Raw genomic sequence first — 27,745 nt, 5'->3', positions numbered from 1 at the left:
TTTAAACGTGATAACCTTTTACAAAATAAAATATTTCTCTACCTTTATGTCAAGCTCTTTTCTCCATTGCAGAGCCCCTTTAACAATTATAAATGTATTCTTGATTTCCTGGGTTGAGACAGTTTTACTTACCAAAGAAAGAAGATACAGCGGGAGGAAGTTATCAGTAGAGGCAGATCCAACCCCCCAGCCTCCGTGTCGGAGCTTCCCCCTTTTCAGCTGCTACATGAGAAATATTCTCAAGAGGGTAATCGAGTTTGGCACCTGCTTGTGGGGAACTTGTAAAAATCGCCTCATTTTTCCTAGACTTTAAGATCCCCCTCCCATCTCAAACCAGATGATAAGACTCTGTGTTCTTGTCTCAGAAATGAATGTCTTCTTTGTGTTTATTTTTTTTAAGATCAAAATGATTTATAAGTGAAGTTCACTTCCTTTTTCATAAGCTAAATGGGTTTGGATTTGTTTGGGTGGCTTTTTTTTTTTTTCATAGTTCTAAAAGCATTTTTCACCTTTAGAAGGAATTGTTATATGGTGCTTTAGGCATTTAGAAGTCCAGCTCTCTAGCAAGAACATGAACATTTCTTGAAATCCTGTTTTAAGCCTAGATTTAAATCATTTAAACTTAAATTCAATATTATGTCTGTATTGGATTTCTGAGGATATATTTTGGGCTTTATACTATTACATCCAAAAGCCTAAAAGAGACTTGATTTATTTCCTTCTGCAAACCATAAATTTTTACTTCATTTCAAAGATAAAGGTTATTAATCCCATTTTATAGATGGGAAAGCTGAGAGGAAAGAATAAAATGGCTTTACCCAGTAGAAAAGCCTTATCTCTAACTCCACATACTAAGTATATTATTAATAGTATATAATTAATATTAACATATTATTGATATTAACATAAATATAAGAAAAATCTATTTTTTTCTAAATGACATGGCTATATCTTTATTCTGACTAATTTCTGTTTTAAATTCCTTTTTTTTTTCCTGTGCCGAAGCCAAAATATTAAAAATGGTAGATAAAATAGTCTTAAAAACAGAAGCGGGAGTATATGGAATAAGTTATTAATCTTCGTCTCATAAAAGATTCATTGATTATCTCAGGTTTAGAAGCACTTCATCAGAAGAGTATGCACTCTGCCAAATTGGAAAGAAACACATCATTTTGACTTAAAAAAGAAAAAAAAAAAGCTTACCTTGCATTGCAAGGCAATTTTTCTCAAATGTGCTTCCTACGATTATGTAATTATTCACATAATTATAAATTGCATTTGTGAAACTTGTAAGAATATGCCTCTGAACTTAAATCATTTCCTTTTATGCGTAATTTCTCATCTCTTGAGGAATTTTTTTGAGATGTATTGTTTTCAAGACTTTTTTTCAAATCTTAATTTCTTAAGATGATTTTCTTTTTCCCTAAGAAATTCATCACTAAGGAGAATTAGTGAATGCCCACTAAAAAATTAAACCAGATATGAAATTTTGAAGCTTGCTTCCTTTTAGTCATATATAGGCCTAAAAATCCAAAATTAATTATGAATAGCGTCAAATCATTTCCTTCCCTCTTTGTTTACCTGTATCTATTAATCATCCTCCCAAAATCTCAAAAAGTAACAGCAATTAAAAGGACCTTATCTCCTGCCTCTATATATTCCATTTTCTCATTATTACAATCTTTTTTTTCAGTTAGTTTTGGAGACCGACCAGCAGGGATACATAAATTTTTCTGTGTCTTCGACTGAGTTCCTAATTGATATTTCTTCAACTCTTTTCAAAGCAGCTATTTTGGCATCTACAAAAGACTTGGTGTCATCTGAGTCGTAGAAAATATATTTTAATCTTTCACAGCAGTGTTGTTTCTAAGATTTAGCATTTGGGGTAGCAGATGGAGTGGCAAAGAAGTTGCCTATAGGGGCAGCCCACTGCCTCGACTACTCTCCCGCCCTCTGCAGTAACTTATAATTTGAAATAGGAAAGATGCCGTCTTTCGTTGGATGCATCGCTGAGCTGCATGTTGTCAATCGAAGACTCCTCAGATCACTAATACAAGATTGGTGTGTGGCAGAGGCCTCCCTTGCTGCACTTCTGTGACCTCTACCTGCCACCCAGTCTTTTGCTCCTTTTGCCTCTTCTCTTTCAAAAGGGAGAGATATTCAAAAGATGACTCAGAGAAGACCCTCCAAGTAAAATTAAATTTAGATTTACAACAATCCTAAATTCCAGGCTTACAAAGTACCACCTAAATTGGACTATTTCCCACTTCAGAAAGGTACCCAAACTGAAAGAAGTGATCTGATTGCAGACTTGTCCCAAGGATGACTTTGAGCAGCAAGTCACATGGCCCTTCTGAGCATCCCTGGAGTGCATGACGGAGGCAGCACTTTCCCATGTATAAAACAGTGATGTTTCTACCCCATCGGACCTCCCAATCTGCTCTGACTTGGAGATTCCACCCAGGTTCTCTTTTAGAGCAGAGCTTTGTGTGGTCCTTCAGCAAGCAAATAAATAATAAGAAAACACATAACTCGGTGGGAGAAAATAAGAAGCTCCTCTCAGTTTAATTGAATCATATATGATTCACAACTTGAAAACTTAGTCATGTTGTTCTCTTTGAAAGTTCTGCTGTTATCTTCATTTTAAAATCTAAAAATTTTTTTTCTTCCAAAACAAAAGGATTTTTGAAGTCCTGGCATGTTTGAAGACCAATCCTAGTATTTGTTAATGCTCCAGAGTACTGAAAAAACAGAAGACTTAGAATAAGACAGAGCTGGATTTGAGTCCTGCCTGTTTTGTATTATTTGTGAGCTCTTATTTCTACTTCCTCATCTATGAAATGGAGATAAAGTGCCCTATCTACTTCACAAGATTGCGGAGGGGGCTCACCTGACAGGCCTTTGTCAAGGAAAAAGCACTACACCAATGGAAGGCATTAATGTTACTATCTTCTCTTATCAGTAACCAAGACTTTGCCCTATCCCCACTCCTTTTAAGGTGTACAATTGAGCCTCATGGGCGAGTCTGTTTCCGGAATCAGGCCCTCTGCTAATTGAATGTCATCACTTACTACTTGTGCGATACTCAGGAAATTCCATGTCCTCCCTGAGCTGAAATTTCCTCCCCATTAAAGAGGGACAGCAGCAGCACCTACCTTTTAGGGCCGTTGTAAGGGTTAAACAAGGTAGCAGGCACAGTGCTGGCCACAGTGGCTGGCACTTAATAAGCAATCAGTAAGTGTTAGTTAGCACTGGCTGTTTTTCAACTTCCCTCTCCAGTGACTCCCCAACTCTAGCAGCTCCCCCCACCCCGCCAAAAAAAAAAAAAAAAAAAAAGAAAAGAAACCTGTATTTAAAAGAAAGTCTCTCCTTTATTCCCCAAACAGGGCTGGTTCAGTCCTGGCCAGGTGTTTGTCCTAGACGAGTACTGCGCCCGAAATGGAGTGCGAGGGTGTCACCGACACCTCTGCTACCTCAGAGACCTGCTTGAACGGGCAGAAAATGGCGCCATGATTGATCCCACGCTCCTTCACTACAGCTTTGCCTTCTGTGCATCCCACGTCCACGGGAACAGGTAAGCACATGTCCAGAGGCATTCCTTTTTAAAAAATTTTAAGGCACTGGCAGTAGTTTATGACTAGTTCTACTTTTAGGGTCATCTCTAACTCTCTATCCATCCCTATTCCTTCAGTAATACAAACACATGCACACACACTTATACACACACACATGCGTGCCAGCCACACAAACAAAAAGAACACACAGATCCTAATTTCTTCTCCTTTCAAGAGACTTAAAAGAAATGGCACAAATTAGCAGAAGTTGGTACAATATTGTAATTCAACTATAATTTAAAAAAAACTTGAAAAAAAAAAAGAAATGGCAAACAGGAATCCTAGAGTGGTCTCTAATTACTAGAACAATCTAGGTTCAATTCATGACTCCTCTATTTACTAGCCATGACCCTGGGTGGTAATTAAACCCCCTGTGCCACTGTTTTCCCATCTGTAAAACAGGGATGTTAATGTCCCCATAGGGTTCTTGAGAGGATGCAAGTGGATTTAAAGGTCTTAGCATAATGCCTGGAACATGGAAAGGGCTAAATAAATTTTTGCCATTGTTACTCTCATTCATTCCATAAATATTTAATGATTACTTGCTGAGTGTCAGACACTCTGGTACATGGTGAGCAAAAACCAGACACTAAGTGATGTCAGAGTTCCACAGAGATTGGCTCTCTGAGAAAAGGAATACAGTTCCATGGTAGCATTTAATAAAGGAACAGGACTCAGATGTGGTGGCAGGGTGACAGGGAGAGCCTCCTTAAGGAAGCCATGCTTGGACTGAGTACTGTAGTAGGAGTTCCAGGCAAAAGAAATATCATGTACAAATGTTCTGTGGTGGAAATTCAAAAGCTGAGACACACAAAGTGAAGCTGGAAGGCAAAGATAATCATGACACTTAGAGTTTAACCAGAGAGCAGAGAAGAACTTTTCAGAGATCACAGTGTCATCAACCCCCCTTATAGGTTTTGTAGACAAGACCAGAGCATCAGTTCTCCCAACTCTATAGTAAGTACTTACTTTCTTTAGACATTGCCCAGCTCCTGGAGGAAAAGATCCATGTTCTGAATAATGCAAAGCAGCAAATAATTTAAGAACATTACCATTTGGCTCTGAAGACATGGAATAAATTTCCACACTGCCACAGCCAGTTTACTATCCCAGTGTATATAACCTCATATTACTATAAAGACAAGTCTATGTTATCCTAGGAACCCCAGCCAATAACCAGGGAAGGCACACCCAGGGAAAACTAGGTGGCTTCAGAATCTGTCTGTGGTGCTCTAAAAAAAATTCACATGTGGGAGAATCCAGAATTGACTGCATTTTATTTTATTTTATTTTATTTCATTTCATTTTATTCTTTTTTGGCCGCACCACAGCACATAGAGTTCCCGGGCCAGGGATCAGATTCAAGCCACAGTCATGACCTATTCCACAGCTTCATCAATGCCAACGCTGGATCTTTAACTTACTGTACTGTGCGGGGGATCACACCTGTGTCCCAGTGCACCAGCAACACCATTGATCCCTTTGCACCACAATAGGAACTCCACACCGCGTTTTATTTTATATCAGAATTGTGTCAGTCGTCTTTATCTTTGCAAGCTATACAACTCTGAAATATCTAATGGTTGGTTCTGTGCTTTTCCCCTCCCTAGCACTGGTAGGTTTTATGAGATGCAACTTCAACATTTAGAACTAGATAACAATAGCATTGTAAGTTTGAATATTTAACAGGCAACAAGATTTTCATCACCTCCCATTGTTATAAGGTTTGCTAGCCCAGCACATGACCTTTCATTTGGATAAAAGATATTCATGAAAACTCTGATACCTGGGGAGCATATCTGCATAATTCTGCTTTTTATAAATATGTACACTTTGATGACTATCTGTTACAGCCTCTTGGACTGAATTCTTTAGAGAGAGAGAGAAGTTGCATTATATTCTCTGGGTTGTCACACTGTATTCTACATATGTTACTGAATAAGAAAGTGTTATAAAATAATGAAGTGTTTTTGTAAACTCCCTGGTAAACATCATCATGAATTATGATACACATTGTCTGGATTTCATATTGTAAGACTGCCACTTGATTCACAGTTAGGTTTATACATCTTGTCATGGAAACAGTTTTGGATTTCTTATTTTCTTTTCAGTTCTGATTTTCCTTATGCAAGTTTGCATCAGTTTTTTTTTGTTGTTGTTGTTTGCTTATTATTTTAGTTTGAATGCATTTGCTCTTGCTGTTTGATGCATCCTTCTTTTTCTTTCTTTTGTTTGTGCATGTGTGTGTGCTCTTGATTCTCCTGTGGCTGGCCACACTCTGTGCATGCCCCATGCGACCACCCCCTCTCCAAAGTCAACAAATGCATGTGTACCTTAGTGGGCTGCCACCAAATACAGACCCTGAAGGGAGCAAAACTCCCTCCCCATCTGAACCAGAGGCTAAAAAAGATACCAAAAAGGAATCCAAAAAAAGAAAAAACCCCAAAACCCAGGCAAATACAGAGCCCAAAAGGTAAGCAGTTACATGTGTATTAGCTTGTGTTTGTGATGTCTGTGACCCTCCCCTAACCCCCACTGCCGTCTATGCCAAGACTTTCACCTCAGCAAAAAGCAAGCTTTGTGTATTCCTGGAGTCTCTGTTCAAAAGTACACTTCCTTAAAAAAAATTCTAGCTATGGGAGTTCCTGTCATGGCTCAGTGGTTAACAAATCCGACTAGGAACCATGAGGTTGCAGGTTTGATCCCTGACCTTCTTCAGTGGGTTAAGGATCCAGTGTTGCCATGAGCTGCGGTGTAGGTTGCAGACGTGGCTCAGATCCCGCATTGCTGTGGCTGTGATGCAGGCCGGTAGCTACAGCTCCGATTTGACCCCTAGCCTGGGAACCTCCATATGGTGCAGGAGCAGCCCTAGAAATGGCAGAAAGACCAAATAAATAAATAAAAAATCCTAGCTATGGGCAAAAATACCATGTATTAGGACTGAATTTGAGTCAGGTATTTAGTGACTCTTAAAACATGTTCATGTTGAGGAAAAAAAAACCTAATTGAGCAATATGTAAACAGATTCATGAGTCAGATTGCTTTTTTTTTTCCAGTGGCATCTAGTTAGGAGCCTGGTACCTTACCAAGTCAATCATAATAAACAACCCGCTCTTTTATAATTTTGAAATTATGTTTAAGGAGCAAATAAAATGGACTGGCATGAGATAGATTTATGTTTATAGTAAGTCCATCATTTTCACCAAACACCTTCAGTTTCACGTTTATCTCATGAAAGAAATCCATCTTCAAATAATGATTTATAATGAAGACACAACATGAAGTCTATCACTAAATTAGTAACTTTTACTAGAATCATTCATATGATGAGGTCACCTTGAAAGCACTTTTAAGTTCTAAAATTATGTTTATCTGCTCTTGTTTCCTGTTTCCTTTAGGGATGCTGTCTTTATGAATTGGTAAAATGGCACAATGGTGGCTTTTTCCCTTTTAAAATAGATGAACAGTTATCTCCAGTGTTACCATTATATCCTTTTTTACCATCCCTTCTCACCCAAAATTAACATGGACATTTAAAAATTTTGTTGTTGAGGTTTTGAAACCAATGTTCTGACCCCGGCATTGGCAAACTGCAAAAAGTTCACAAGAAGGTATGCTCTATGCATCGGTATGAATTTGTTCACTTGAATATTTCTAAGTCCTATAAGTCCTACATCCTAATATATAGTTCACTTGTAGGCAGACCAAATGAAAATGCCAATTTTCACTTTCTAGAGAATATAGCAGCCTGTCAATTCAGTGTATGCAGGTCCTATAGTGAAGGTCAAAAAAAGCCTCAATTCCATGTAGACACCCATCTTCTGAACTTGGAGTATATGAGGATGGAGATGGAGTGGGGCTTTTGCGTTTCCCTGTGAGAGTCAGACTACAAGGCAGAAGTAGCTTGCATCCAGCAAACCCATAGAGAATGTTGCAGGTGTCTGAAGGGAGCTTCTCTGGCTGCTGTCCAAGGTTCTGCTTTTGGTATGATCTTCATTGAAGCAGAACAGAGAGTAAATGTCCATGCTTGCAGGAGACTAACTTATTCTCCCTGTGTGGTGAAAAGCTATCCAAAAGGATCTTGAAAGGCATTTTGAGGCTTATGTGTGTGTTCCAGGGTCTGTGTTTGCATTTCACTTTTTAAGGACGAATAAATCATAGTATTAACTATCAGTTGTATGGTATTGTACAGTTTACAAGGTACTTTCATGCATTCTTTCTCATTTGCTATAACATTTTCAGGTTAGATACTTACTTTTACATCCATTTTGCAGGTGATGAAGCTGAATGTCTGTAAATTTAAGTGGCAAACTCAGATATTCTGAGTTCAAAGCTCTTCCTCTTTGCACTACATCAGTGCTGTACACATATCTTAAAGATCTGAGTTTTAGAGCCTGTTCTGTATAAATCTCAGATTATCATATCTCATTTCTGTGCCTCAGTTTTCTCATTGCAAAATGAGCACATACAATCATAGCATTTGCAATATCCAGTTATCCTCTAAAATTATCTTCTGTGGGTTATAATAACAAGTAAAATAGTCCATTGTCAGATTTCATAAAGTTTACTTTAAAAAAGAATAATTGCCACCTTTTAATAAATGTTTGTTGTATACCAGGCACTGTGTGAAGTGCTGTTTACATATATTATGTCATTCTATCCTATTGCATTGCTATGAGATCTGTGCTATTATTACCCTCATCTAACAGATAAGGAGTTTGAGACTCAGATAAATTCAGTCACTTGCTCCATAGCAAATACTTGCGTGGGCCTAATTCAAACATGGATGTACTGGCTTTGGCGCTTGAATTTGTAACCTTTCTGCCATCATTAGTACCTGTGTATGGTGTGAGATGCAAATTCTGCCATTTGGTATGAGTTTCAACATTTCCATGTGAGATACCATTGCAGTCATCTGAATTAAAGACTTTTCCATGTTTGTTCTAAAGATATCCAAAATCAGTTTGGCCCACCTGGTAATTCTGGCCTCATGGAAAAAGCCAGGGTATATCTGGAGTTTTAGACCCCATCAGACAGAGTCTCCTTTGAACACCAATTAACAGCCTTTTGGTACTGAAAAGAGCATTTTCCTACCTCTTTCACCAGGATGAACACTATTCCTATATGGAGATGTTATCTATTCTTTGACCCACAATAAGAAGGAATTCATGACTCTGGAAACAGATTACCCTTTAGCTGAATTTAACTGAACAAGAGAGCTCAATCCTATCATCTCACATCCAATTTAGGTGAAAAGTAGTTGCTTACCTAATTACTAATTTTTTACCTGTTAATAACTCAGCAGCTCCAAAGGCAGAAGCAGAGTCCTGTTCTACTGCAGCTGGAAATCATTACTGACTGTTCAGGTGATGGAGTTTATTTCACCTTTTCTGGAAGCCTATGCCACATCTCTGTGAAACACTGTACCTACTTGAATCTAAAACATCCAATCCAAAGTAGACATTTCTGGCCAATCAGGAAAATGTTTGCTTTTCATAATTCCAAGCAGTAGAAGTTATGGAGCCAGGAGTTCCCATCATGGAGCAGTGGAAACAAATCCGACTAGGAACCATGAGGTTGTGGGTTCGATCCCTGGCCTCGCTCAGCAGGTCAAGGATCTGGCGTTGCCATGATCTGTGGTGTAGGTTGCAGACATGGCTCAGAGCTGGTGTTGTTGTGTCTGTGGTGTAGACCGGTGGCTACAGCTCTGATTAGACCCCTAGCCTGGGAACCTCCATATGCCACAGGTGCGGCCCTAAAAAGCCAAAAAAAAAAAAAAAAAAAAAAAGAAGAAGAAGAAAAAGAACTTATGGAACCATATGTTTGGCATCTTTTAGAGTAGTAATTCCTGACTAGGGGTGACCCCTTCCCCAGGTGACACCTGCCAATGTCTAGAGATATTTCTGGTTGTCACCCTGGGGAAGTATGGTGCTTTTGTCATCTAGTGGGTAGAGGCCTGAGATGTTTCTAAATATCCTACAATGCACAGAACAGCCCCTTGCAAACAACCCTCCCACACACACACAGATCAGACTTCCAGGTGATAGGCTGAAGTTTCTCCTTTTTACTTGGATTGTAGTTTATTTTGCACAAATATATTCTGTGTCCAAAAGTTGCCATCACTGAGTTGCAGCTTGTTCAGGGGTTGTCACACTCTAGCGTGTATTTAAATCACATGAGGAGTTTGTTAAAATGTCAAGTATGAGGTCCCATCCTCAAATAATTTGATTCAGCAAGTCTTCGATGGAGCCAAGTATTTCCACTTTTAGTCAGTTCCTCCTCATGTATTTCTAAGACATTTGGTCTTCAGGTCCTACTTATTCAAGACCTTGGTGGTCAAACTTGCATGCATGCTGGGGTCACGGAGCCTAAAAAAGGCTAATGCATTAGCCCTACCTGCAGAAATTTTGGCTTAGTTAATCTGGGATATGGCCTAAGCATCATGGTTTTAAAATCTCCTCAAATGATTCTTATATGTAGCAACATTTCAGAACCACTGACTGAGGGAAAATGAGTTTAGACCAGCTCTTTAAAACTGAACCCATTTTCTTAAAGACAGAGAGAAAGAAAAGGAAATTGTGAGCATGTTCAGCTGGCTGCACTTGGCGATCATCAAATCCACAGATGTAAATCGCTATATCTTCTAATTTTTAAATCAGCTCCTAAGGCTGCAGTACTTAATTTTCACCATAATATTTTTAGTATTCTTTCTAGATGACATTTAGAATAACATCACTTTGGTCACTGTCCCACAGTGACAAGGCAATCAAACAGCTCCGATGATTGCAAGTTGCGTCAATGTTCCTTGGATCCCTTTATTATTGGGATTCGAAATTTTTCTCATTTACATTATTATTTAACATTTCTTGAATGCCAGTGCTGCTCTTCACATATGGCCTGCGGAGAAAGTACATTGTATCAGCAATTAACAAATCCATAATGCCAACCTCCCCAATCCAAAGTAAGCTGCATAGATTAATGAGTCTGCAAGCAGATGTAAGAGGGCATGAGTCCTAAAATCTCTGAAAATGTATCCAAGGATTCTTTTGGAAGATGTATTTGGAGCCAAGGTGCTAGTTGTGTGCAGAGACCATGCAATCCCTGTGACTTGGATTTGAGTAACTGAACAATCAGATGGAGCTCACTTTTCTTCTCTGTTAACTCCATCAGGTTGCCTAAGTCAGTAAGTGGTTCTATCCAACCAGTTGCCCAAGAAAAAAATTTGGAAGCCATCCTTGCCACCCCCTTCTTCATCACATCACAAGGATTCAGTTCCCATGCCCTGTCAGTGCTCTTAGGTATCTCTCAAGTCCATCCACTTCTCCTTCTCTTCAATGCCACTACCAGAGTTCAAGTCTCTTGTCTTCTGTCCTCTGGACCACAGCCATTGTTGGATTGACAATGCCCTTGTCTCCAGTGTTGTGCCCGCACTCCCAATCCATGTCACATGATGGTTTCCTTTATTTCTTTGGGAATGCCTACCTGGCAGTAAATGAGTCATTTTGCATATATATATTTTTTTCCTTCCACTGCTATCTCCTTTCTCTCCCTCTCTTCTTTCCTTCCTCCCCTCCTACCCCCGTCTCTTTCTTTGCATTATACACATATGCACCCATCATGACATGACATTTGGTGCTTTTTAATTCTCCCTCCCCAAAAGAGAGAGAAAAGACTGTAACAGGGATAGCTCTGCTTTACCAACCTCTCAATCCAGCAGTTTGGTAGCAGGCAGGCATTGGAGGGTGACAGTCACGTCTGCGTTCTTGGTCTCATGTTACACACTAACACAGGCATTATTGCACTTGTGGACAGGAGCACATTGCTGGCTGGCCTCCCAGCTCTGGGCAGGTGGTTTTGGCCTTACATGTGGCTAAGTCATGGTCTTCTAAGTCCCAAAGAACCCACTTCACCTAATTGGAAGTATTTGTAAGAAGGAGAGGGGGAAAAGTCCAAACACATTTCAAGAGAAAATCTACAACCCAGGGAGAAATTATTTTTAGATCTCATATGCTATTAATCCATGTGACCCTCTTCGTAAGAAATATTTGCCCTAGAAGAATAGCAGATTTTCCAACTCAGATACATAAAATCTTATAAAAGGTGCTAAATTACCTATCCCATCAGGGCAGTCTTTCTGGCTTATAAAAACCACCTAAGTCATGGGCATTTTCCTTCTAAAATTCCCACAGTATGTCCTCATACTGTGGTCACTGGATTCACTGATGCAAAAATATATTTTCAGATGTGACACTCTTTTCAATATGGGTATGTTACCAAAAAGCCACACATATTACTGGTCTGACCACTCAGAAGGCTATATATAAGGTCAGAGGGTGTTCAGGGTGGAATTTAAAGCCTAATTATCCATGTTTGTCTAGAAATAAAGAACCTCATCTCTTAGTCCTTAAAAAGAAGTATCTCTGTAGTACAAATTTCGTAAATCAGTCCTCTGGGGAAATAAACATAATATAAATTCCTGCAGTGCATACATTTTACACCATTTCTCTAACCATCTGTGGGCTCTTGCTTCATTCAGTACCTGAGCAGAGCTTGAGACACTTTAATGTCCTTGTGCCAATAGCATCCACATTCTTTAAGACTGTTCAGTAGAGAGAGACTCTCCCATCACCCCCCATTGCTATAAAAGAGTGAAGACACCTTCTGACATTGTTGGGTTATAGCTGCATGTTTAGAAAAATAGAAAACAACTCAGGAAGACCTCACTGTTATACTTTTGCCCTCTCCACCCGCTTTTTCAAATTGACTACAGCCAACCTCAAGTAATTTCAACACACATTTGTAATGTTGTAGAAACTGCTTGTGGTTGCTTCCTATCTTACTCTTTGTGATACAAACACTTTGATATATTTGTTTTAGCAGCGTGTCTGAGCCCCAGGGCATCAGGGCATAATTAGAAAAGGGCAAGGCTGGAGGGAGGGGAGAAAGAAAGGGTAAAGCTAGCCTTTCATAATGAAGCAGTGACTATGGGATGTGAGAGTCCTAATTACAATTTATAATTAACCTAGAGATTATACAAACCATCCAGATGAGCAAGTGAGGATGTCTCCATTTGAGATGATGATGCTTTGGTCCTGTCTTGAATGTGTAGTTTTTAACCACTTGAGAGAGACAAAGGAAAGTATTTCACGCTAGGATTATCATTCTCAAAGTTGTAAAGTTAAAGAACTGCTAGAAAAAGTCAATTTTTAAAAAGAGAGAGTTAAGAGAGTGTGTTTGGTCTAAATGTTCTCTTTAGGGATCGTTGCAAGGAACATCTACTACAGTATTCAATTCCACTCTGACCCTTTCAGCTCTCATCTTTCTGGGCTGGAACAATTTTGTAGCGGGTAGGATTCAGTTATCATGCTTGTTTAAGGACGTTTTCATGGATCCATAATGCGGTCTGCAGGCATGCATCCATTTGGAGAGAGAGAATATATCATGTTTACAGTGCCTGCACCGGCATATGTGGACATTTGCATTTGGAGAGAAAGTATATTCCCACTTCAGCTGGAGTTTTACCCCTTGTTGATAGTGATTGGAGCTTAAAGCTGGCTGTATGCAGAGAGGTGGACTAGACATTCTTTCCTCTTTTGTTGACTTCACACATTTCTTTTTACCCTGGATTCCGCACTTGATCACCAAATCGATGCACTATCAGAACACATCAATCCTTGTATGCTTTGAATTAATTTAGTAACCTGACCTTCTTAAAAAGATACTTTACCTTCCAAACAACGGTTTTGTGGCCCAGCTTTTAATATAATGTGGAGAACCCTGCTAGTAAGATAATTAAATGCTAGGACTCTCTGTGCACACCTGGGTGTGTAGCAACAATTTAACAACCCCGAAGAGATCAATTCACTTTCACAAAACACAAGGTAGCTTTACTTCTTTGGCTCCGTTGTTCACACTTAATTTCAAATATCCAAATGCAATGCTTCACATTAAAAAAGCCTCATGCTTAATCATATTGGATTAATCCTACAATAGACATTAATTAACAAGCTTGTAGCTCAGAAGCATTTGGGGAAGGGGAGATGAATTTGCATAACAAGTCCTAAAGTATGGGCAGCTGGGTTAGGGTCGTTTCAATCTGACAAAAGGAAAAGAAAAACACAACTCTAGATGTATTATTATTTGTGACATGGCTCAAGATGGGAGACTGTGAGGAGAGTGAAGATGACAGAACTGGTGCTAACCACTGTGACAAGAACTTGAAGAGCAGCCGACGTGACATCTTTCCTATCATGCTGCCGAAAATGTCAACTTTGTGAAGGACAGTGAGAAAATGGTTTGCCAAAAACTTGAAAGGTGGATTCCAGAGATGCCTGCTGTGTCAGATGCAATATAGTCTGTTGTGGCCAGAGAGACCCACTTCTGGCTCCAATGATGGCCTGCAGGTGGGAGAGCTTCCAGTCATCCACGGGGCTCCAAAAATGACTGCACTTGACCTGCATATTGTCTCGAGTTTGCAGGATCATGATATACAAGAAGTGAGTGGTTAGCCAGTGTGCAGTTTAGAACCAGCAACCACATTTCCTTGTCTTGTTTGTATGTATCTGTGTGCGTTTCTAAAGCCAGGTTCCAAGGCATCAATGTTTCTGCTGAAGTTGGAAGCATGAGAAAAGAGGGGATATGTACTTGATGAACTTACATCAGTGCAATGTGAGGAACAAAAACTAACTTTGGATAATCTAAGCGAAAGGGAGTTTATTGGGATGGTAAGAGCCTCCAAAAAAGAGAAGGGGAAACTGGAATCAAAATAGCTGTAGAAAAGTAGGAAACAGAGCCAAAGCAGTGGTTCGGCCCTTACCTGCACATTAGAAAGACCCAGGGAGTTTAATATGACAATGTTGGCCCCCCTGCATACATACTAAATCAGTGCTTGAGGGTCAGACCCCTTAAAGTTTCTCTTGGTTCTAATGTTCAGAGATTAAGAGCTGCTAACCTGGGGGTTCTGGCTGGTCAGGGCACAGCTGCTGGGATGAGCAAATCTCACCTATTTCTTCTAATCCTATCATCATTTACTTGACATTAAGGTTCCAGGGAAGGGTGTCCGGTTGGCTGAGTGTAGTTCCTAGTCCAGCTTAGCTGTACAATGACCATGAAATGGAGGAGCTGGCCTGCAGGCAGCCTTCTGCATTGACAATGAGAGAATAGGCACCTCAATTCACCCTCTGCCTCAGCAGTACCCACAGTGCAGCCAAAGTCATTCCTCCCAAGGAAATTTAAGTGCCCTTAGGAAGTGCCAACAGACCCTAAGAAGCACAAAAACATGAACAGAAAATATAGCAGTCAGGATACAAGAGGGCAGAGGATGCAGGCTTCTAGGCACATATGAGTAAAGATACAGCTCAGCCTGGGATTTGCTAGGTAGGAGTTTAAAATCCAACTTTATCCCTCCTCTTCTCTCATTCTTTGTGATTCCTTAAGTGTTAAAAGTATTGAGAAAGGAACAAGATGCAGAGCCAGTTTTATGACAATTATAGAATCACCCCCAAATGTTTCCGGAATAGAGAAACAAAAGCATGGTTTCTGAGAGACACCAATACAGTTCTTCTCTTTATTTTGCAACCAGCGCTGCTTAGAATGGCATCCTGAGAATGGTGCAAAGGCCACTTTCAGAAGGGGTTGTTAGCTTCATAAAGGGACCATGTGCTTTCTAAGGGAGATATTTCGTTCCAAATTCACTCTAATCGAAGGGAAATTGGGAGCCCTGAATCAAAAATGCTCTTTCTTGTGTTCAGCCACCCACCAGATATTTTCCTGTTCTAAGGCAGAGGTTCTCAAGGAAGGTTCCTCACAACCAGCAGTACCAGAGAACTTGTTAGAGATGCCAGTGTTCAGGCCCCACCCAAGATCTCCTGAATCAGACACTCTGGGGTGCCTTAGCAGTCTGAGTTGTCACTAGCTTTCCAGGTGATTCTGAGACAAGTTCAGGTTTGAGAACCACTGCTCTGGGGAAAGCATTTTATTACTTCTGTGAAGATAGTGCTCCCCAAAATACTGATTCTCCAGTTAGTAGATCTATAGAAATCCCCCTAAACCTGTAAAATTAACATGGACTGATTAAAGGGGTCAAGGAAAAAGAACCTGATGTTTGACAGAATTTTCAGTAATAATGATGAGAAACCAAAATATCCATAAAGGTTATTTTTTCTTTATAACTGATACAGTTACAAGCTGTGACCCTGGACAAATGATATGATTCCTGCCCATCTCTTCCTCGGTTTGTAAAATAAGATCCCCTGTTACCAGTACCTTTTCAGAGCAATTCTGACCATTACAAACAAATTTGCACTGGATGTTCAAACTGTGATGTGCTTTATTACCTGTTTTTGTTGCTGAACTCTGTGCCATGTGTCTTACAGACATAAGATGAGTTTGTTTCATTTATTTTAAAACGAAATTATTCACACTGACATAGGCAGTTACAAAGCAACTACAAGAAAGAAGGACAATAATTTTTAGTTGTTAACCTTTTTGGGATAGGGAGATTAACAGTGTTCACAAACTAGTCCAAGGAAACATGGAAGCTGCCATCCATACCTTTAGTAATTATAAATGTGAATCATCAGAACAGAAGGGGGGACATCATAATCCAAATTTATGTTTGTAATAATACCCCTTGTAGTGAGAATTACACGAAGCCCAGGCACATACTAAATGTTCAGTTTTTATCATCTCAAATACAAACTAAGAGCTATCTTTTAACTGCCTAATGGCCTTGGAAGACTTGTTGGTTAAGAAAGGAATGATTTTCTTCACAGAAAGGTTTATTTCTTAATAATGTCCACACACATCCCTGGGCTCCCTGTGGTAAATGGTTTTCAGACTTTTCCCTGTGATCTATAAACTCCTCTCTGAATTGTACCTTATATTTAAGAGCATTTTTCTCTGGGTTAATTCCCTGCTAAGAAACAAAATACCTAAAATGGCTCCTTTTTCTCCCCAAATCGATTGTATGCCTGCACACACCAATTGTAAGGTTCAGTGCATTAGCAAGTGGAATTTTGTGTCCGCAAAATCCAAAGGCCACAGTTAAAGGAAGTTATAGAGTATAACAAACATGAGCCACTACTGCAGAAAGTGTCACATGTATTTCGTGAGGTCAGTGAACTAATCCTGAGATCTGACTAGAGATTTGTGGGTCTTTTGTGTTTAAAAAAACGTTTTTAATAAACTTCATAAATTAACACTTCAGATATCTTTTTGAAAATAAGGGCACAAGTATAGATTCCAAGAGAACAGCCTACCTGATACCATTTTGCCTGTAAATTCAGGAGGGCGTGAAGAGATGGGCTACACAGGCTTTTACTATTTAGGGATGTTTTCAAGTAGGGCATTTTTAGTACTTAAAAAGAAGGGAAGCTGACCAATAAACCCCTAACAGGAGGTACGCAGCTATCATTTGCCAAGTCTTTTGTGCAGTCAGACTGGTCTGGTATACAGGATTTTCCCAACTTATGCTGGATCCTTGAGAAGGCCTATAAATAAGACCATTTGTTTGGTCTCAAGATGACTTGCATTTGCAAACTGAAGAATGTTCCAATAGAAGTTTCATGGTGACACACCAATCTGCAAACTGGCTCAGCCAGTAGTCAAAACAAGTCACTGCAAGATCTGGGATGCTGAAGACTTTGAATGGGTCAGATTATCCTATGTCTAATTTGGCACAGATAAATTTGGGCTTTAAATATGCAGCCTTCCTTTGTATTTTCTACGTGAATGGGCCAAAGGAAATAAATAAGGAAAATGTGTGTGAACCTAATGGTGATTCAGAAACATGAGAATGCTGTAATTAAGCTGAAATTCCCTTATTTATGCTGGAGTCATTCTTTGTATTAAATGAGCAATAGTTCACTACAATTGAAAAATAGCCTATATGGTTTGTTCTTTTTTCTACCTTTACTAAGATATTGACATACATACGTGTAAGTTTCAGGTGTACAGTGTAATGATTTGGTACAGGTATATATTGAAAAATGATTACTGTAGTAAAAGTAGTTACACCTACATCCCTTTGTGTTGATACATTTAAGATCTACTTTCTTTCTTTTTCTTTTTTTTTTTTTTTTTGGCTTTTTAAAGCTGCACATGTGGCATATGGAAGTTCCCAGACTGGGGGTCGATTTGGATCTGCAGGTGCCAGCCTATGCCACAGCCATAGCAACACAGGATCTGAGCCATGCCTGTGACCTAACCATAGCTCACAGCAACACCAGATCCCCAACCCACTGAGCGAGGCCAGGGATTGAACCCAGGTCATGGATACTAGTTGGGTTCATTTCCACCGAGCCACAGTAGCAGCTCTGAGATCTACTTTCTTAACAACTTTCAAGTAAATAATGCAATACTGTTATAGTCACTGTAGGGTACATTAGATCCCAGAACTTCTTCTTATAACTGGAAGTTTATACCTTTTGACCAACATTTCCATATTTCGCCCAGGACCTGGCAACCACCATTCTACTCTCTACTTCTATGAGTTCAGCTTCTTAAGATACTACATCTAAGTGGAATTATATAGTCTGATTTATTTCACTTAGCATAATGCCCTTAAGGTCCATCCATGTTGTTGCAAAAGGCAGGATTTCCTTATGTTTTGTGGCTAATACTCTACTGTGTATATATCACATTCTCTTTTCCATTCATCTGTCCATAGATAATATTGTCAACAAAAAACTTTGGTTGTTTCCCTATCTTGGCTATTGTAAATTATGCTGCAGTTAACATAGGGGTGCAGATGTATCTTTAAGATAGTGATTTCCTTTTTCAGACGTCCCCAGAAATAGGATTGCTGGATCATATGGCAGTTTTATTTTTAATTTTTGAGGAACATCTATACCATTTTCTATAGTGTCTGTACCAATTTTCATTCCTACCAACAGTGCACAAAGGGTCATTTTTCTCTACACTAACACTTATTTGTTGTCTTTTTGTTTTGATAACAGCCATTATGACATTGTATGGTAATAAATCATTGCAGTTTTGATTTGTATTTCCTTGATGATTAATGGTGTTGAGCATCTTTTCATGTACCTGTTGACCATTTATATCTCTTCTTTGGAGAGATGTTGTCTATGTCCTCTACCTATTTTCAATGAAATTACTTGGGTTTTTTGCTGTTTTTATGAGTTACTTCTATATTTTGAACATTAACCCCTTATCAGATAGAAGGTTTGCAAATATTTTCCCTCATTCCATAGATTGTCTTTACATTTTGCTGTGCAAAAGCTTTTTAGTTTGCTCTGGTGTCACCTTTTTTTTTTACCTTATCTATTTTGCTTTTGTTGTTTGTTGCTTTTGGTGTAATATCCAAAAAAAGCATTGCTGAGACCAGTGTCAAAGAACTTTTTTTCTACGTTTCTTTCTAGGATATTTAGTTTCAGGATTTAATTTCATGTGTCTTACATGTGTCCTTAAGCCATTTCAAGTTCTTTTTTTGTGAGTGTTCTAAGGGTCCAATTTCATTCCTTTGCTTGTGGATATCCAGTTTTCCCAATGCCATTTATTGAAGAAATTGAACTTTCCTCATTGAGGATTCTTAGCTCCCTTGTCAAATATTAGTTGACCCATATATACGAGGGTTTATTTCTAGACTCTCAGTTCTGTTCCAACGGTCTATATGTTTGTTTTTATGCAAGTACCATATTGTTTTGATTAGTACAGCTTTGTGAGATGGTTTGAATTCAGGAAGTGTGATGCCTCCAAATGTGCTCTTCCTTTTCAGAATTACTTATGTTTCCTTACAAATTTTAGAATTTTTTTCTATTACTGTGAAAAATCCCAATTGGAATTTTGATAGGGATTTCATAGAATTTATAGATGGCTTTGAATAGCATGGACATATTAACAGTGTTACATCTTCTAACCTATGAACACAAGATATTTTTCCAGTTATTTGCGTTTTCTTCATTTTCTTTCACTGAGGTTTTATAATTTCTACAATGTGTTGTAATTTGTTCTTTAGTTAATACTTGAGTGCTTAAATTAATCTGAACATCTGTAATTAGAAGCTTGAAAGCAAGTCATTTAACAACATTTAGCCCTGGGAAAGACAGACATTTACAGGACAGCTGGTTTTCATAGGAGTTTGTGTAACTCAGGAGTCCCAAACCTAACTGCCTACAGGAGAGACAGGTAATGTAACTTAGAGATAGGGACCAGGTGAGTGCCCATCCCAGCTAAGCCATTAATTGCCACTCACCAATTAATGCTAGCTGTTCTAAATCTTCAAGAGGCCATATTATAAAACTTTTCTAATTTAGAAACTGTTGCAAAGCAGTTCAAGATTTTAAGAGGCTTTGAGCCAGACAGAACAGGTCTGGAAGCTGGACTTAACCTGCAAGCCACCACTTTGTACATTTTACCATTTCACAATAAATGAGCGACAGTTCTGCAAATGTCTCTAAAGGATTACCTCAAAATACCCCTTCCCCTCTAGTCACCAGCACTAGAGAGCAGAACTTCTCCTAAGGTCACATCGATCACTGTAGTTGTTCTTCTAAACTAGACAGTTTCCTCCTGCTAGAGATTTGATTTGATGGTGTCAGCATATGAGGTTCCCGTCACCTCATGACATGTCTTCTTTCAGGCCTGATGGAATTGGAACTGTGACTGTTGAAGAAAAGGAACGTTTTGAAGAAATCAAAGAGAGACTCCGAGTCCTGTTGGAAAATCAGATTACACATTTTAGGTAAGGGTCTGGGGTTAATGGACTTTTTAGGAGAATGAGATTGGGAAGAGACAAATTAAGGGCTTGATTTTTCTAAAACGGTAGATCTCTCAGAGACACACTGGATATTTAGAAATAACTGAATGAAAAAGCCGACCAAGACAGTAGCCAGGAGACTTGGAAATCTTAAGTTCATATTATTTCCACTAAAAGAACAAAGACTTCCTTGTTATCATCAGTCTATCTAAAAAATCTACCAAAACATTGAATTTGATGCTTCTTCAAGGTTTCTAAATAAAACAGTGAGAAGTCCTGTGAATCAGTTCTCATGAACAGGGAAGGGAGTGGTAACCAGAAGAGCATCTCTACCTTCTCCTTCTACGTTCTCTGAAAACAGAACTAGGGAGCATCAAAGAGAAGGAAAGAAAATTGCATCCACTTTGACGGTCTGACTTTTCCCTTCATAATAGCCAGCAGGTTTGGCACTTGGGCCTTGCACCGCATAGCCTGATTATCCATATAGAGCAAACTAGACATTTTTAAAGCTGCACTTGTGGCTCTGGACAAGAAATGTCAAATAAGAGCTCATAAATAGTTCCTATTTATTAAATTCTTCCTGTGTACCATAGAGAACTAGAGGCTAGATAAGTATGAAGTCATTTTTTTAATTCTTAGGACAATTGTGTAAGGTAGTTTTGATAGTCCCCATTCAAACAAGTAAACTGAGACTGAGAGAGATTAAGCAACCTGTCCAAGGCCACTCAGCCAGCAAGTGGGAAGTGGCATAGACCTAGGATAGCCTGGTTTTTGGTAGCCCTCCCTACTCCCTGTGTACCAAGAGGAAGAGTGTCCCAAAAGGCTTGTGACAGCCTGAAATAGTCATTAGGATTCTTAGTGGTACCTGACATAATTCTCTCTGTGCCATTACAAACCTCCTGGATGAATCTTTATCAGTCCTACACTCCGTGCAACATAACATTGACAATAAAAAAGATCAAACAACAATGAAAAACTACAATCAAGGAAAGACAGTTAACAGAAGCATGAATTCACTCAGAATACACTCCTTAATTTCTTATCTTAATCCTCTAGGGTTTTAAATAAGTATGTGTGAATTTTAGCCTCTTTCAATGAGTTTTTTTTATTTTTTTGTATGATTATTTTTCTTTTTTAAATTTTTCCATTATAGCTCTCAACAAGTATTTTTAATGCTGGTCTCAATAATACTATAGAGGGTCACATTTGAGCTAAAAAGTGGTTCTCCTTCACAATAGAAATCTAAACAGAGCCTGATGTCATCACTGGAAATATTCTTTTCTCTTGCAGACATTTGCAGAGTCTCTCTTTAGTCATTATTCACACATACACATATATACATTATATACACACATATATGGTGTGAATTCAGATTAACATAACACAATGTGACAAAATAAAAAGCATTCGCCGTTCCTCAGAGAGTCGCTGCAGGAATCAGAATATAGCATATTTCATGCTAAAATGTAATCAGTTTGGGCAACCTGAAAATTCCTCTGTCCTTTTTAGGTATTGCTTTCCATTTGGTCGACCTGAAGGTGCTTTGAAAGCTACTCTCTCACTCTTGGAAAGGGTAAGAGTGAAAGTAAAAGACAAATGATATATACACAGAGACATGAACATAATTGTAATGAAATACTGTGGTCGTATGACCTTGTTTGTAATTTTTAAAGGATTTGTTTGCCATTCATCAGATACCAGAATAAATATGAAGAAAGTACCAAAATTGTAGATATTCTATCCCTGGACTCTCAAACAGTTAGGATATACTGAAGAGATGTTCCTAGCCCTTCTGTGATTCATGGACAGGCTTTGGCATCTTAACCGTGCATTGGAATTTTTCATTCTTTCTTTAACAATAACTCCTGATCAGTACTAAGTTGCAAGGAGGCATTTACACCAATTTTTAAACTGAATTCTTTAAGAAGTATAAATGAATAACACATGTCGCTGAACCATCTTAATAACCTTGTTTTTCCACCTATAGGTTTTGATGAAAGATATTGTAACTCCAGTGCCACAAGAGGAGGTAAAAACAGTCATTCGTAAATGTCTAGAGCAGGCTGCTTTAGTCAACTATTCTCGGCTCTCAGAGTATGCCAAAATTGAAGGTAAGGCCCCCGTCTGCCCCCAGGTTTTAAGTTAAATTTTTGTATGCCTCCCTGGGGAAGTCTCTCTCTTTCCTGATGGGCATCAGAAAACAGTGGCCCATCTCAGAATGTTAAGCTGAAACTTGAAAGCACTTGAATTGTGATAGCTTCCTCAGCTGTGGCCATGTAAATGAATTAAAGAAGAGGGGTTCAGGAACAGTCTTCACAGGGAAGAGTATTGAATATAGGATGTTATCAGATAACTAAGGTCCTTCGAAGAGTCTGTGTTAGCCCTACCTTTGCTCTGTGGCTAACATTTTTCCTGTGAAAGAGTTCCATAGGGTTGCTACCTTCTTTAAATAGAGGAAAACAAAACGGTTTGTTGTCCACTGTTGATAACTTAGGAAGTAAAACGAGAATTGAATAAAGGAACATCAAGATTTTGCTTAACTCTTTCTTGCCCCTTGAAAGTATCTTGTCTTTTGGTAGCTTTTCAAACTTGATGGCAGGCTAGTGTTCGGCCGTCTCTGATGGCTCCTGGTTTGCTTTAGATCTTGTTCCTTCTTATTACCCCAAACCTAGGATGGTTGTTGTCACTGCCCTCTCAAGTTTTAGGGAAGTGGTCACTGATGACCAAGTAATCGCCCTAAGGCACTTTGAGTTCACTCTACTTGCGAAGATATGGTTCTTTGGGACCTGTTCATTTACAAAGGTATTAATCACTTTTCATTGTTACCCTGTTGGCTGCTATAGGGTGATTTGAAAACCACACCCAACTTGACCAGTGGTGTAAGTGTATAAATGTGGAAGTTCTGTGTGCAAAACTCAGTGTGTCCGCATTCTGGAATCTAATGTTCTCTCACATGTGAAACACCCAAGTAAAACCAGAAATGCCCATTGTCTGCCTTCAGGACATGACTGGGGAAAAAAATAAGAGAGACCTAATCAACTACCAAAACCCCATCACTTACCCTGCCAAAATCCTTGTTTCCTTAGAGAATTAGGTTAAGATCATGTCAAATCCACAGTGTTCTGTACATTACATGTCCTCCCTCTCTCAATTTTGTCTGTCTGACAATGCAAATTGTGTACCAGTGGTAATGAATTCATTGTTATGCATCCAGGGAGAAATACTTAAGAATTGGGCACTAAAAGGATGTTTATCAACTCTTGACTTGGTAATGAGTGACAAAAATAGAGGAACAAGAAGATCGTTAAAGGGCTATATTAGCAAATAATTATTCCAGCATTTACTTTCCCAGGACATAATGATTGGTTGTATTTGGTAAAGTCAACTGGGTACCTAATAATTCTAGGCAAGGCCAGAGATGGGATGGGATCAAGAAACTTTCAGTTGCCATGTCTGCTGCCTTGTACGTAGGTCTTGGTCTAGCTATTACCAGTCTTTTGGTAAGATCTGCTCTCTTCTTTCAGATAAATATATCCAAAAACAAACTTTAAGATCTGTAAGTAAAAATGCATTCATTTCCAAAGTAGATCAGCTGGTCTGTAATTTCCTTTTGTGCCTCAATTCTTCTTGGTTGTGTTAATTATCTTTTGCACTGTGACTTTTAGGTCTGGGGATTCTTTGAAGAAACCAATCTTTTTTTTCCAACTCTCTTTTCAGAGAAGTACCTCATTCCACACTACCTGCTCTCTTCCGCTTCTCTCCTTCCTTGTCCGTGATTGGCTCAGCCACTTTTTGACATCACCTCTGCAAAAGTGGCTGTGACACCAATTTCAAAGCATGCTGGGATTGTTAATTCAGACAACCCAACATCCTCTGGCTGCATGTATCAGGTTTTCTTTCATGAACATAGTCCACCATAGGCTGAGACATTGCAGCTTGAAAGATATTACTACCAGACAACTTTCTTTTACAAGGTTATGAGCCTACCTTCAGAAAAGAAATCTTCCATTTTTACATTTGAGCCCCTCTGTGACCATTAACAGCTTAGTTCCCTGAGAATTTTGGAAAGAAGTTGTAGTAATATTGCTGGAGACTATGTTTATGAAGAAATACCTCAAGAGCCTTAGATACTAAAGTCTGAAATCCTTAGTATCTTGGAGCCTTCAGTCAATGAGATTCTGTTTCCCTTTATTCATGATGTTTTTGGTCATTGTACTCTTGCAAATAATTCTGAAGAGACGTGTAAAATCATGGTCACAATCTCTCTCGTGACTCACGGCATGCTGAATGGTTAATCCAGTAGATCTCCAATTTTGAAACTCCTTTTTCTTTTATCCTGTGTTTATCCCAAAATATTCTGTGGCTATTTTCCTTTGAGCTAATGTAACGTTTTTCCTCTAACCTATGACCTTTAACCTCTTTACCTCTGACCTAAGCCTCTTGCATGCCCAAATCCTCTTTTATAGGGAAAAAGAGAGAAATGTATGAGCATCCTGTCTTCTGCTTGGCCTCCCAAGTGATGGATTTAACCATTCGTGAGTACCTACCACCTCCTCGCCATGCTGTCTTCACTCTTTCTGTTTCCATTATTTCAAGAAAATCCAGGTCCAAACCAACTCACTCTCCTTGCTTCAAGTTTTTTAGCATTGGCTTGTCTGTTGATTCTGTTTGTGAAACCCACTGTGAGAAGTCCAGTCACTTTTTATCAGCCTAACACAGGTTAGACAATTAAGCCATTTGTTTGTGATAAACTCAGATTTGTCTGTAAGTTTTTCAGTTATTCTCTGTCTGTGACCTGAATGCATTTTTACTTTGCTTGTGTGTAACCCCAATTTGTAAAGTGCTTGTCACTGGTACACAATCAAAAGGTAGCAGCTAGGCGGGGAGCAATGTGTTAGATGTCAGTTAAAGGACAGTTGGGGCAAAACCATGCCTTCTTTTCCCATGTTTAAGATGTCAAACTATTGCGGGTATAAGATCACACAAGGTGGTCAACTCTCTGTAAAAAATAGATCTTAAATGCCTCCTGTTTGTTCTCTCTCAAGCTTGGAAGCTTTTCCTTGTTCTTTCTGGAGATTTTGACTTGTCCTCATCCTCTAAGCTCTGGCTAGAACATATGACTTAATTGTCACTTGGATAGTTCATGTATGTTTCATAGCTTGATTTCACATTAAACTTAATTTTACTAATTTTCTATTTGTGCAGCATTTTCCACTTCTGTGAAGGAGCCTTTTTTTGCTGGCCCCCACACCTCCGGGCGGTGGGAACCCAGGGGCAACTTTTTCTTTCCAATATCATGTATCACACATAAGTGGGGGGCATTTTGGTTCACTTGCTCATTAATCCTGCATATGTGTTCTTGTTTCTCTCTCTCTTCTCTCCTTATCGTGCTCTCTCTTTCAAATAGAGAATCAAAAGGACGCAGGTGAACCAATTGTCTATGCATTATAAACCTATCAGGACTGTTGAGTTATATTTAGTTTTTGTTTTTGTTTTTCAATAGCTCCTTAAGATATGTACTCCCAAGGACCGATGTGGAGTTGCAATGATACTTAAGGAGTTAATTTGTGCTGTCTAATGATATCTCATGCCCATTAGATGTTGACCTCTATAGAGCAGAATTTCTGTAAAGGCATAAGCTTTGAAGGAACAGAACTCTGGTTTGATGTGGAGTTTCATTTCATCTTTGGTTTCAGGATGCCACGTGATTTGGCCTCACGTGCTTTTTTTTTTTTTTTTAATTACTGAACCAAACTAATCTTCCTTTTTGTTTTTCATTTCTTTTTTTCTGTTTCCTGCCCTCTTGAGAATTTTGTGTTCTTTAATGAATGTGTATCAGCCAAGGCAGAGAGGAGTTGTGTCCGTGTTGTTCTTGTACGTGTCACGTGATGAGGCAGGATACACACACCGGTGGCTGAACAGGAGCCCTTGCTGGAAGTTTCATGAGAGGAAAGTTTTTAAAAGTTCGCTGGCTTTGGAATTTTCTTCCTGTTTGGCCCTCAAACTTCTGAACCTATTTTGAGGAAAGCTCTACCTTAAAATTTTAATAAATCTACAGTATGATCATTGTTTTAAAGCCTAAAGGATTCTCAAAAAATAATGAGCATTTAATCAAAGTTGAATGTATTTCAGATCAATTCAGAAAGGATTTTTGATGGTATGCAATAAGTATTTGAAGATGCGCAAACCTATGTTCAGAACATACAAGCCTTTCTCTCCCTAAAAGGGAAGGTGTTCATTTATTCATTTATTCATTAACTCATTCATTTATTCATTCATTAGACAAGTGCTTAGTGGGAGCCTACTACGTGTCAGGTACAGTGGTAACAGCCAAGGACTATGTAACCAAGAGGAAACAGCTGTTAGCCTTGTAGAGCATATGTGTAAATGGGTGCCTAAGTGCAAATTACAAATTCAATATGCAGTAACACCAGTTGCTACATTTATGTGTCAGAGGGTATTGTCAGAAAACCATGAAAGTCTTCACAAGGATGATAAGTTTGAACTGCATCTTGTAGGATGAAATAGTATCAGTGAAAAGGAGATGGGATTGGAAAGTGGAGAGGCATCCTAGATAAACATAGTAATACATGCAAAATACATAAAAAAGCATACAGTCAATAAAAATAACAAAAGCTTATTCAGTGTGTATCACATGCCAGGTGTGACTCTAAATATTTTATATGTATACAGTCATTAAATCCTCAACTCCCTTATGACGTAGCTACTACTATTATTCCCATTTTAGAGATGAGCAAAGTGAGATATGGAGAGTTTAAATAACTTGCTCCTAGAAGAGTAAGTTAGTAGAGTCAGAATATTTGTCTAGATGCTAGGCCATACTCTTAGCTACTAAGTAATTCAATGTGGTTGCAAAACAGAGTGAAATGACGGCAGGAATGGGTGCTATTGATGGCAACAGAAGCAGGAGGCACGATCTCCTTTACATCCCCAAAAAACACAGAGTTCAGACTGTTTCTCATGGTCCAAATATTCTTCACCTGAAATATATACAAACCCTTATGTGAATACAGATTGTTCACAAGAAAAATCCACGTGTCTTACTTCCAAAGGCTATAGAGAACCATTAAAGGCTCCTTAGGTAAGGGGATGGCTTGGTGGTTTGCATTTCAGAAAAAAACACACTAGCAGGGATGGAGAGAAAAGACTGAGGAGGAGGAGGAAGAAAGTAAAACTGGACCTAGAAGTTAAGGTCAAAGCAGAGTTGCGTTTGAAGCTTAGTATGTCCAAGGGCTCTTCTAGGTAAAATAGAGCTCAATCATAATCACATATTTCCTGACCTTGTGATCCTTTTTCTTAACCTTCCCTCCCTTTTCAATGTCCTTAGAGGAAACAAAGCCTGAATACATGGATAGGTATGCAAAACCAATTGCATGGAGGTGGCAGGGCACAG

At 38.9% G+C, this 27,745-nt stretch overlaps 1 protein-coding gene across 41 annotated transcripts in view; it reads left to right on the top strand.

Moving 5' to 3' along the window:
• Nucleotides 1-27,745, top strand: part of CADPS (calcium dependent secretion activator) — a 503,292-nt gene that overhangs the window by 358,374 nt on the left and 117,173 nt on the right. For 10 of the 41 annotated variants that reach the window (XM_021069161.1, XM_021069162.1, XM_021069163.1 and 7 more), the window contains 5 exons: nt 3,387-3,574; nt 20,215-20,316; nt 21,841-21,904; nt 22,319-22,442; nt 25,739-25,756. In XM_021069161.1, coding sequence (XP_020924820.1) covers nt 3,387-3,574; nt 20,215-20,316; nt 21,841-21,904; nt 22,319-22,442; nt 25,739-25,756 — 496 coding nt within the window. Of the gene's footprint in view, nt 1-3,386; nt 3,575-5,928; nt 6,088-20,214; nt 20,317-21,840; nt 21,905-22,318; nt 22,443-24,797; nt 24,867-25,738; nt 25,757-27,745 lie in introns of all 41 variants that reach the window. The other 31 variants (XM_021069125.1, XM_021069140.1, XM_021069144.1 and 28 more) reach the window with 7 other exon arrangements.

The sequence above is a fragment of the Sus scrofa genome, chromosome 13 (genome assembly GCF_000003025.6).
Source record: "Sus scrofa isolate TJ Tabasco breed Duroc chromosome 13, Sscrofa11.1, whole genome shotgun sequence".
NCBI lineage: Eukaryota > Metazoa > Chordata > Mammalia > Artiodactyla > Suidae > Sus > Sus scrofa.
The sequence above is the reverse complement of the archived record's forward strand: the minus strand, read 5'-3'. Positions and strand labels throughout refer to the sequence as shown.